Raw genomic sequence first — 12,595 nt, 5'->3', positions numbered from 1 at the left:
CTACCCTCCCTTGACCTCTTCATCTCCAACTGCTGTTGAGACATCAATCGCCTCAACCTCTCCACCCCCTCACCCACTCCAACTTCTCCTCTGCAGAATGGGCAGCCCCTCTGCTCTCTCCGCTCCAATCCCAACCTCACCATAAAACCCCGACAAGGGAGGCGCAGTAGTAGTATGGCGCACTGACCTTTACATCACTGAGGCCAGATACCAACTCCTCCTACTGCCTGGATCATGACCCCACCCCTGAGCACCAAACCATCATCTCCCAAACCATCCACAACCTCATCACCTCAGGTGACCTCCCACCCATCAGATGATGAGCCTCCATCCTCATCATTCCCCAACCCCGCACTGCCCGCTTCTATCTCCTTCCCAAAATCCACAAACCTGACTGCCCTGGTCGACCCATTGTCTTCGCCTGTTCCTGCCCCATCGAACTTATCTCCACCTATCACGACTCCATTTTCTCCCTCTTGGTCCAGCAACTCCCAACCAATGTCCGTGACACCACCCATGCCCTCCACCTCCTCCGGAACTGCCAATTCCCTGGCCCCCAACACCTCATTTTTACTATGGACATCCAGTCCCTATACACCTGCATTCCCCATGTAGATGGCCTAGAGGCCCTCCACTTCTTCCTGTCCCGCAGGCCCAACCAGTCCCCCTCCACTGACACCCTCATCTGCTTAGCTGAATTCGTCCTCACCCTCAACAACCTCTCTTTCAATTCCTCCCACTTCCTGCACACAAAAGGGGTGGCCATGGGTACCTGCATGGGTCCAAGCTACGCCTGCCTCTTTGTCGGTTACGATGAACAATCCCTCTTCCGTATCTTCGGCGGGCTTAAACCCCACCTCTTCCTCCGTTACATTGATGACTGTATCGGTGTCGCCTCGTGCTCCCACAAGGAGCTCGAACAGTTCATCCACTTCACCAACACCTTCCACCCCAACCTTCAGTTCACCTGGATCATTTCTAACACCTCTCTCACCTTCCTGGACCTCTGTGTCTCCATCTCGGGCAACCACCTAGAAACTGATATCCATTTCAAGCCCACCGACTCCCACAGCTACCTAGAATACACCTCCTCCCACCAACCTGCCTGCAAAAATGCCATCCCCTATTCCCAATTCCTCCGCCTCCGCCGCATCTGCTCCCAGGATGAGGCATTCCACTCCCGCACAACTCAGACAGCCTTGTTTTTTTAAGGGCTGCGCCTCTCCCCACACACCCCCACAGTGGTCGAGAACGCCCTCGACCATGTCTCCCGCATTTCCTGCAACTCATCCCTCACACCCCGTCCCCACAATAACAACCAAAAAAAATCCCCCTCGTCCTCACGTACCACCCCACCAACCTCTGGATCCAACGCATCATCCTCCAACGCCTCCACCATCTGCAATCTGACCCCAAAGACATTTTTCCATCCCCACCCTTGTCTGCTTTTCGGAGGGACCACTCTCTCCGTGACTCCCTCATCTGCTCCATGCTCCCCTCCAGCCCCACCACACCCGGCACTTTTCCGTGCAACCGCAGGAAGTGCGACACCTGCCCCCACACCTCCTCCCTCACCCCCATCCCAGATCCCAAGAAGACTTTCCACATTTAGCAGATGTTCACCTGCACATCTGCTAATGTAGTATACTGCATCCGCTGTACCCATTGTGGCCTCCTCTATGTTGGGGAAACCAAGAGGAGGCTTGGGGACCGCTTTGCAGAACACCTAAGCTCAGTTCACAATAAACAACTGCACCTCCCAGTCGCAAACCATTTCAACTCCCCCTCCCATTCCTCAGACATCATGTCCATCCTGGGCCTCCTGCAGTGCCATAACGATGCCACCCAAAGGTTGCAGGAACAGTAACTCATATTCCGCTTGGGAACCCAGCAGCCCAACAGCATCAGTGTGGACTTCACAAGCTTCAAAATCTCCCCTCCTACTACTGTATCCGAAAACCAGCCCAGCTCGTCCCCGCCTCCCTAACCTGTTATTCCTCTCACCTATCCCCTCCTCCCACCTCAAGCCCCACCCCCATCTCCTTCCTACTAACCTCATCCTGCCCCCTTGACCTGTCCGTCGTCCCTGGACTGACCTATCTCCTCCCTTCGTCCCCACCTACACTCACCTTTACTGGCTCCATCCCCACCTCTTTGACTTGTCTGTCTCCTCTCCACCTATCTTCTCCTCTAGCCATCTTTGATCTTTCTCCCCCTCTCTCCCTATTTATTTCAGAAACCCCTTCCCCTCCTCCATTTCTGATTAAGGGAAGGGCCGGAAACATCAGTTTTCCTGCTGCTTGGCCTGCTGTGTTCATCCAGCTCTACAACTTGTTATCTCGTATTTTCCAGCATCTGCAGTTCCTATTATCCCAGAGCAATAACTGAACTATTTATGAAGCGGAGATTGTTCTCCTTACAGCTGAGTTGGTTAAAAGTATTAAAAATCATCAATAATTTTGAGAGAGTAAATAACCAGCAAGGTTAGAGGACACAGATTTCAGTGATTTGTGATCTCGAATTAGAGTAGGTGTACTCCAAAATAACTGACATTTGCTAATCTTGGGATTTTGCAGCAGGCCAGCACTGATTCAACATTAACATCCAAAGAGAGCTAAATAATTGCTTGAAGAAAAATAATTTACAGGTCGATGAGGTACGAGGAGGGGAATGGGATTAATTGCTCTATCAGAATTGCAGACATGTAATGGCCTTTGTTTGTGCTGTGTCATTCCATCATCCTAATCCCAAGATTGTGTTACAGCCTGCAAATATCTGTATACACACTACCTCCTAGAATGTCTTCTAAAAACTGATTGACCCACTTGTTCAACAAATCATCATCATTAAAGTGTTACTCTACTCAAACAATTCTGCACCAGCAGTTGCTCCACCTGACTTGCCACAACTTCTGATCCTGGCTTCTCCAGAAATGTGGAACACAGCATTTGTTGAAGAACTCCAGTACAGCACTATGGCATCAGGGAAATGCCAAAGCAGCCCCTTCTTACAGCTCTAGCTGCCATCTAATTAAGTTTAAACATCCAGTGTGAATCTCAATGTATGGTGAATGGAGCAAAAACTGTGCAGCATGATGGGGTACTTAGGTGGGTGAAATAAGTTGATAGAATAAGAGTTCTAAACTGGTGGAAGACAGGTGGGCAACACAGCAGTCAAGGCAACTGACTAGCCAGAACTAGGGTAGTCAGACAAGTGTGGTAGTTCAGTTTTGTCAGGAAGGATGTGCTGGTCTGATGCTCATGTACATTTTAGGAGGGATCATTGGGGTGAGTCAGATGGTCACAGCAGGTGATTCAGGTTGGGTCAGAACAATGGCAGGGTTGGATAATCAAGGGTGGGGGTTAGTTGATGGATCAGAGGTTGAGTGGGGTGATTTAGATTAGAGAGGTCAGTTTTGTAGCTAGTTACCCAGTTACCCAGGAATTAGACTTGGAATTTTTGATCTTTGTACCCTTCTTAGCCACATATGAAGTCTCAGAAGGCTGGAGAATAGCCAGTGTTGTTCCTTCGTTTAAGGGCAGCAACAGGAAAATAAGGAAATTATGGACAGGTGAGCCTTAAATCAGTGGTAAAAAATTATTTGAAAATATTCATAGGGACAGGATTTACTCGCACTTGTAAAAGAATTGACCTAGTAGGGATAATCAGTTTGGCTTTGTGTCATGAAGGTCACAAATTTGATTCAGTATTTTTGAGGAAGTGACAAAGATGATGTGGGTAGGACAATGATATTGTTTACATAGACATTAATTACTAAAGCATTTTACAAGGCCCTCACAGTGGCTGGTCCAGAAGATTCAATCACATGGGATTCATGGTGAGTTGGTAAATTGGATACAAAATTAGTTTGGTCATAGAAGATGTATGGAGGGATCTTGGGGTGCAAGTCCATAGCCCTCTGAAAGTGGCAACATAAATGGAAAAGGTGGTAAAGCAGGCGTGTGGCATGCTTACCTTCATCTGTCGGGCATGGAGTATAAAAGTTGGCAAATCATGTTGCAGCTGTATAAAACTATAATAACTCCACATTTAGATCACTGTGTGCAGTTCTGGTCATCACAAAATAAAGACGATTTGGAGCCTTTGGAGAAGATGCAGAACTTTTGGAGAGGATGCAAAAGAAGTTTACCAGGATGTTGTCTGGAGTGGAGTTATATTAGCTATAAAAAGAGGTTCCTTTGCTAGAGCACCGGAGGCTGAGGGCATTTGGAGTATGAAAATTATGACAGGAATGGATAAGATCGACAGTCGGACTCTTTTTTCTCAGAGTGAGAATGTTAAATACTAGGGGGCATATATTTAAGGTGAGAAGGGGAAAATTTAAAGGAGTAGTATGAATCAACATCTTTTTGTTTTAAACACAGAGGGTGGTAGGTTCCTGGAATGCGCTACCAAGGGATGTGATAAAAGTAGATACAATAGAAACATTTAAAAGGCATTTAGACAGACACATGAACAGGCAGAGAATGAAGAGATACGGACTACATGCAGACAATTGGGATCATGGGCAATACAGTCATGGTGATCTATGTTGTGTCTAACATTTCTTGCAAACTATTCAGGGTGGTTAGGTGGGTGAGGTCAGTAGATAGGGTTGGTGATGAAGGTGGATAAAGTTGGGAGATGGATGTGATAATAGGTTGAAGGGTAGTCACATTGGTGTCTAGTCTAGTTAAAGAGACAGTGCAGTTGTTAAAGGGTAAACAGTTCTGGTCAGCCAGGATTAGTCTGGTGAGTCAGAAATTTTTGCAGAGGCACCCGGAGAACTGGGGAATTACCAGTGAGAAGTTCAGTTTCCACAGAGGTCAGCGTGTCAAGACTTTTACAAAGTTTTGATGTGCATTTATGGGATCTGAATAACAGGTTAATGGTGTTATTATAAACGAAGTTTTATGTATGAAGTTATTTCATTTTCTAGTTCATTACCACTATTTAGTCAAGTGACCACTGAAATTCCTCAACTACAGTAGCACAGGAATTTGGGTGAGGACTAAACTTTCACCCCTCGACTCACCTCTGTGCTGTCTTGGGCTGAAATCACAGTGTCATCAAATCTCACATGGAGTTCACCAATATTTTCAGCAAAATTGGGGCACCAGTGCCAATGCAGGAAAGACACAGATTTTGTGTGCAGCCAAACTGAACAAAATTAAAAGTAGAAACACTGCACAGCCCAAAAAGTAAATTTGATGCTTTGCCTGTGTTCAGTGTTCATATAAAGGGATATTTAAAAAGCTTCTGAGCCACACCTCCACCAGATTATAATCCTGAAATTCATTCTAGATATTCCCTAATCAGCCAATTCAGAGAAGTTACTACGGAGCAACTAGGACTTGAACCTGGGCTTCCAGGCTCAGAGGTAGGTATCCTAAATTGGAAATAAAAGGCAAGTTTTTGGGTGCTTAATGTGATCTAACCAGCTGTGTTTGAACAAGTAATGTTTTAGCAGGAAAACAGATGCAAGTGACAATCTTGTCCCACTTTAAACAGAATTTCAAAAGTGGAATAAAAAGGGTGCTCTTCCACTTCCAGGCTTCCTAATAAGTGTTAAAATACTGAACAGTTTCACATCTGTAATTGATACAATTATTTATACTAATAATTCAACTCTTATTTGTGACAGCCTTCTTTATTTTAGTTACATTTCACATTACTGTTTATCCCAGGTTCAAGGTGTTTGCTGATTTTCAATCTTATATCAGTATTCAAGAGAAAGTCAACCAGTTATATCAGGTCAGAATATTGCACTCCTACAGTACTGTTTGTACATTTTAATATAAAGCCATACATAAAGCAGTTAAGTAATCTGGATTTATCCTTTATTTCAGCATTGCTTACATTAAATTGGATAACAGCCTTATTTGGCAGTGAAAAATTATGTTTTACTTTATATTCAAGCAGGACATGCTCCACCAGCCATTATAACATAGGCAAAAAATTTGGGCACCCAGAACCCACATCCTACAGTTTCCTGGGGTCAAGGAGAATTGAAACATGAGTGGCTAAAGTTTACATTTATTAGTATAGACCAAATGCATTCAAATGAAGGCTTGTCCTTGTGAGACATGCAATTGTGGTTCCGACCACCATCTTTAGAGAATAGAATTTCTAAACAGAAAAACGCAAAGTATTTAAATGCTTCTCTGTTTTCTGAATTGTTCCTAGCCCACACCTCCGAGGAATATTAGATTGAAGCCTTAATATTACATTTTTGAAGTGCCAGAGTGTTTCGAAAACACGAGCAGGATTTTGAAGTTAAAGGCCTAGGATAGCCACTTTTCCTCAATTCATCTTCAATACTTGGCTTGTGTGTGTGATAGTTACATCTATTTGCACAAGTTAAGCTAAGTTGGGGTGTATTAATCCTCTGTTTTACTTTCACTTCACAGAAGTTGAAAACTGAGCTAATGTTAACAGAGGAATTGATGCTTTCATTTATTAAAGTCCTCCGTAACAAACTATGTGAAAGTTCACAAGTAATTGGATAATATTTTGATAGAAAAAATACAGCAATTTTATATTATATCTATATATTTTTACAGGACCCAATAGAATGGACCAAAATAGTAATTAAAAACATTGCTTCTTCTGGGAAGTTCTCCAGCGATCGAGCCATTATGGAGTATGCCCGTGATATCTGGGGTGTTGAACCCAAATTCTTGAAGATGCCTGCTCCTACTGATTCAAAGGATACCTAGAACTTCAGTGTGAAGTTTCAAATACAATACTTGTATAAAACTATAAGTGTAAAGAGGAAATATGCAGCATTTTGGCTGGCCTTTTTCAATTGCAACCAAATAAAACAAGTTACGTTTATAATTTAATGTTTTGCAATGCCTGAGATCGTTTGCAATTTACTGTTCAGTAATTGCAGGACTTAATTTCCAATGTAGTACTGCAAAGCAAATTTTTGCACATGCTTCTCCTAAAAGCATATTCTATATTTTTACAAAATGTTGCTTCAACTTCAAACACAGCAAAAAGTTGCTTTTGCTATCCAACCACATTTTTATCCCGAAGAACATTTTGTTTTAACCTGCTGTTTGCAATAGAACATAGAAAAATACAGCGCAGAACAGGCCCTTTGGCCCTCGATGTTGCGCCGACCTGTGAACTAATCTAAGCCCCTCCCCCTACACTATCCCATCATTATCCATATGCCATAATTTCATTACAAGCATAATTATTACCAGGTCCAGGTAATTTTTCCAAGACAACATTCTTTAGACACCTAAAACATTTTTAAATTTAGTTTTCAATTGCCATATACATGGAATATTGTCATTATTACCTGAGGTAAAACAATTTATGTTGTCATCCCTTAGTGAAATTCTTGCCTTGACAAGATAATTCTCAATTCTGCTATATTGATGACTTTTCCTGCCTTTTGTTTTTGTTTCTTCTGAAGTGAAGATTTGTGTTGTCTTCCACTCCAAAAATGTTTTCAGTTGTTTCTACTGAATACATTTTGAGACGTCTATATTCAATAGTCTGTTTAATGAATCATTGACCTTACAACTGCTGAGAAATATTCAATCTTACAGCATGTCTTTTCTTTCTTCTTTATTCATTTATGGGATGAAGGCATCATTGTCTAGGCAGCATTTATTGCCCATCCCTAATTGCCCAGAGGACAGTTGAGAGTCAACTGCATTGCTGTGGGTCTGGAGTCACATATAGGCCAGACCAGGTAAGGATAGCAGTTTCCTTCTTTAAAGGACATTAGTGAACCAGATGGGTTTTTCTGACAATCAACAATGGATCCACAGTCATCATTAGACTCTTAATTCCAGACATTTATTGAATTCAAATTCCACTATGTGCAATGGTCTCTAGAATAACAGTCCAGCGATAATACCACTGAGCCATCACCTCCCCTTTTTCAGGTGTAACAAGTAGGTTAGCAAAGACAAGGTCTTTGTGATCATGAATGAGTCAGTATTTAGTGATAGTGATCCTGCTCAGTCAGTAGCCCTGTTAGATCTGAGTCACAAGGTTCAAATATCAAGATTGGGGCTTCATCCTAATGCACAGGCTACTCTGCCTTGGTGCTTCCTCCAGCCCTACATCTAAAAAATTTATATATTCCGCCTTTTTCAATATTGGCTTCTCCACTTGCTAAACTTTCCCCACCATTCTTTGACTGCATTAGCAGTAGCAAGTTAACTGTAAGCACCAGAGTCAAAATAAGAATTAAATGATAGTCACAGGTTTACATACAAACAAATACAGCTTCCAAATAGGAACAGATAAAGTGGGTTTAACTTAAAATATGCGACTGCCATTATTGTGTTAATTTTATGGTGACAGTAAATTGATCGAAGCTCTCTGAAAATTCCACTATTCGTGTATTTGATGTAAAATAAATCAGTTAGCATACTGTTGGCCTCATCTTGTTGGAGTAATTTTCAACGCTTTATCCAAAAATATGGGAGAGCATGTGGGAATGTCTGAAGTTATGGGGAGATTTTCAACTTCCAAGATCTCTGGAACTCATCCAATAATACCGGTATGAGGCTCAAACCATGCCTTAAACTTTAAACTAGGCACAGAATCCATTGGTAAATTTGCTTATTTCTGCTTTTGCAAAAACATGAACCTCCATAATAACTGAATTCATTACACTGAAATTCTCACTAATGTATAACCAGATGAAATAGAAACACAGGTAGACTGTTAAATCTCTCAAATCTGCTCTGCCATTCAGTAAGATCACGGCTGATTTGTCAGTATTTCAAAAATGCTTTCTCATCTACCCCGACAAGCCTTGACTCCATTCCCAAAAAAGGACCTCTTCACCTCCGTCTTAAAAACAGCAACACCTTCTGAAACAGAATTCCAAAGTCAACAGCTCAGTGAAAGCAATTTTGACCTCTGTTCTGAAAGAGTGCCCTCTAATACTGGATTGAAGCTGAAGACAATCTAGAGTCTTCTATAGGTTTAACATAAACTCGTCGTTCTTGTATTCTCTCCACATATTAAAAAGCAAAGTTATATATATATGCTTTATGAACTTTTTGCTCAAACTTCCTGTCACGTTTAATTACTTATGCACATATATAACCAGTCCTTCCTGCTCCCGCACTCCCTTTAGAGTTGTACTCTTTAATTTTACACCATTTACACATTTTATACCAAAATGTACTATATCATACTTCTTCAAGAACCATATCTCCCATCTACTGGCCCATTCAACTAACTTGCATACATCCTTTTGAAGTGCTACACTGCTCATAGTTTACAATGCTTCATACCATCTGTAAACTCTGAAATTGTGCATTGTACACCAATGTCAAGTTCAGTTATATCAAAAAAAAATCAAGGATTTCAAATCAAGGATTTCAGCATTGACCTTTGGGAACTGATCTACAAACCTTCCTTCAGCCCAAAAAATATTCATTAACCCTCTGTGTTTCCTGTCACTCAATCAATTTGTAGCCATGCACAGTAACCATGATTTCAACTTTATTGCTTTCACCCCTATCGTGACCCCACCTATCAGCTTACTATTCCATATTCCATAAGGATACCTACCTCTCCTAGTATTTTGTGTACCTTGGTATTCCAATTCTCTTAAGAATTCTACTGGCATTTTTTTTAAACCTATGTGATGATATGTGGCTTTAATGAGGGACTTGTTCCGTCTTGTTACTTTTGAAAAGAAGTGTTGTCAGCTGGTGCTAAAGTGTCTACTCCATGGAAACCAGAGTAAATAGCTTTGGGTTTCTCTTAAAATTAGACAAAGGAAGCACGAGTGGGGGGCGGGGGGCAGTCAGGCTCACACAAACTTAGGTTTTTACATTTTTCTTCCAATTGTTAAAGATGGGGGTTTTTGGAGTTGAAGCTACTAAGTCCAGTTCTCTACTGCTGCAAACAGCTGGAGAACTCGCTCCACTGCTAGATTCATTCTGTTAGTGTCCCTTTGTCCTGCGCTAGAGGAGATAGTAAGTGAGCAGTTTTGTTGAATTTGCCTTTGCCAAGGGTGTGCTTATGGGATGCTGCTATATTGGAAACATTGGATGTTGATAGTTAAATAATGTATTATTTTGTTAAGTATTTTCATAAAGTTGTGCCAATTATTTTGTGTGTTTGTGTTTTAACTTGTGTAAGAATAAAAAGTATGTTTGCTTAAAGCATAGTAGTGTGACCAGTCAAATCACATCTGGAACACTGTACCTTACAATTGCCTTTAAAAAGATAAAAGCTACAGTCTAGGTTATCTCCTTGATATATTTTGACGGATTTGGCTGATCCATATCCAATTGGGAGCTCTTGTCAGGATCAAAAGTTCTAATACCAGATTGGCTTTAGGATTGGTGGGGCAGCATGGTGGCTCAGTAGTTAGCACTGCTGCCTCACAGCATCAGAGACCCAGGTTCAAATCTATCCTCGGGCGACTGTCTGTTTGCACAATTCTCCCTGTGTCTGCGTGGGTTTCCTCCAGGTGCTCCAGTTTCCTCCCACAGTCCAAAGGATAGGTGGATTGGTCATGCTAAACTGCCCGTAGTGTTCAGGCATATGTAGATTAGGTGGGTTATAAGAATGGGTCTGGGGGATGCTCGGAGGGTCAGTGTGGACTTAGTGGGCCACAGGGCCTGTTTCCACACTGTAGGGATTCTATGATTATTGGAGTCATAGATAGTGAGTGTTGGTGTTCTCTTTTGGGTGTTGCATTCAGTTGGTTTAAATAGGATGTGCCTTGTGTGCTACTTGGGGTGGTTTACAGGAGGTGAGTGAGGTATAGCTTCCAGAATTGGCAGACAAGCTGGAGTGGAGTTTATTTTGTCCGTGAGGAAAGGGGAAGTGATTTCAGCGATAGCTCAGCATTTACAATTGCCAGAAATGAAATTGGAATCTTTGAAAACAGTTAAAATTCAATTGCAAATGAAGCAAACTAAATTAGAGGCAAAAGCAAAAGAGAGACACAATTGCAGCAAAACAAACAGCAAAAGAATTAAAACAACTTGTAAAGGAAATGAAACAGTTTGACTTATGATTAAAAGCGGGGAAAAAAAGCAATAGCCTTACTAGAAGAAAGGGTTAAAGAAAGAGACGAAAGAGAGAAAAAGAGAGTTTTGAAACCTCAGAAGTTGGAACTGAAAAGTTAAAGTCGACTTAAAACGACAGAGTTAGAAGTGAAAGATGGCATTAGTAATGTGGACAGTGACGGAGAGCAAACCCATCATAGCCAAAGGCCTGGTGGGGATCTGTTTAGGTATGTCCAAGCATTACTAAGCAAAAGTATTTATTTGGTATCAATAACATTCACAATTATGTTCATTGTTTATGAGCCTTATATATGTGCTGCCCCTAGGTGACCCTTTAATATGTGCTTTGTATAACAGTGTCAATACTGACTGGCTTATTCAATGTAAAAATGATTATTTGGGCACTCAATTGAGAAAGTTTCTATTTTCATGCATCTCTACAATTCACCATCTTCAGAATAAGACAAAATAACTAGAAAGGCACAGCAGACTCGTTTCTTCTTAAAGGGTAATTTCAGATTGTAATAAAGTCTGAAAAATCAGACCATATAAATAAATTGGACTTCACTGCACTTGTTTTGATCCAACACAAATTAGGTTTTCAAAACCATTTTCCTTGACTCCTAAAAATCTCAATCCCAAAATTTTAGAAGAATTTATCTTTTGTCCTACTCCTTTTTTAAAATGTTTTAAATGAGGAACAGCGTACATTCAAATCAAGCACTCTGTGTGATCAGTTTCTGCCACATTTAGTGGTGCATGTATAAATGCCACGCCCATCTATGTTCCTGAGCCCAATCTTAAAACAGCACCTCTATTTATCTTTGCAATATTCATTACGGCTTCCTTACACTGACATTAATGCCAGGCTATGGTAAAACTATAAACTGCCTTCGCTGCAGATCCATGCCTATGAGCAACAAAATTGAGACTATAGCAAATTATTGATAGAACATCTTTCACAGCAAAGATTTTCAGAGTTTGGTCTATATTTAAGTCCACCACCAAAACTTGAAAAACAATCCCATTCTTGAACTGCAGAGTTGCTTATATACTGTATTATGATTTAAATTTAGCATCAATAACTGTTGCAAATAATCACAATAAAACAAGAAATTATAGAGAAATTGTGCTATTAATTTAATCCATGTTTTGAAACCCAGTTTTTCGAAATAAAATGAATTAGGTTCATTGAAGTTAAGCATTCCCTATGCAGTTGGACTAGCTGGACTTACCCACACCGTTATTTGACCAACTTAATATTATTGATAATAACTAAAGATGAACTGAGTTGGAACTCTGCTTATATTCCTCGCAATTTCAATGCCAGATTAACTATTGTCCTCCATATTAAAAAAAAATTCAAGAGCTGTTTATTGAGGCTTTGATACAAACAAATTACAGTGCACAATTATTTATAACTGATGAAAAGAACATTTCAAATGCACAAAATAAAGTTGTTATGCATACCACAGATTTGCACTGTCATTGTCAGTAACCATATCTAAATTCAATACCTGCGCACAGTCTTGATAAAGTCTCTGAAATAAAGAAAAACAAAATCTGGTTATTCAAATGCAGTCTTT

General features: G+C 40.9%; 1 protein-coding gene across 2 annotated transcripts in view; it reads left to right on the top strand.

Annotated features, from left to right (window-relative positions):
* pygl (phosphorylase, glycogen, liver) overlaps positions 1-10,892 on the top strand; it is a 152,500-nt gene extending 141,608 nt beyond the window's left edge. For both annotated transcript variants that reach the window (XM_048537707.1, XM_048537708.1), the window contains 3 exons: positions 5,688-5,754; positions 6,564-6,688; positions 10,889-10,892. In XM_048537707.1, the coding sequence (XP_048393664.1) occupies positions 5,688-5,754; positions 6,564-6,688; positions 10,889-10,892 (196 nt within the window). The remainder of the gene's footprint in view (positions 1-5,687; positions 5,755-6,563; positions 6,689-10,888) is intronic.
* The last annotated feature ends 1,703 nt before the right edge of the window (positions 10,893-12,595 follow it).

This window comes from Stegostoma tigrinum, chromosome 10 (assembly GCF_030684315.1).
Source record: "Stegostoma tigrinum isolate sSteTig4 chromosome 10, sSteTig4.hap1, whole genome shotgun sequence".
Taxonomy (NCBI): Eukaryota; Metazoa; Chordata; class Chondrichthyes; order Orectolobiformes; family Stegostomatidae; genus Stegostoma; species Stegostoma tigrinum.
The sequence above is the reverse complement of the archived record's forward strand: the minus strand, read 5'-3'. Positions and strand labels throughout refer to the sequence as shown.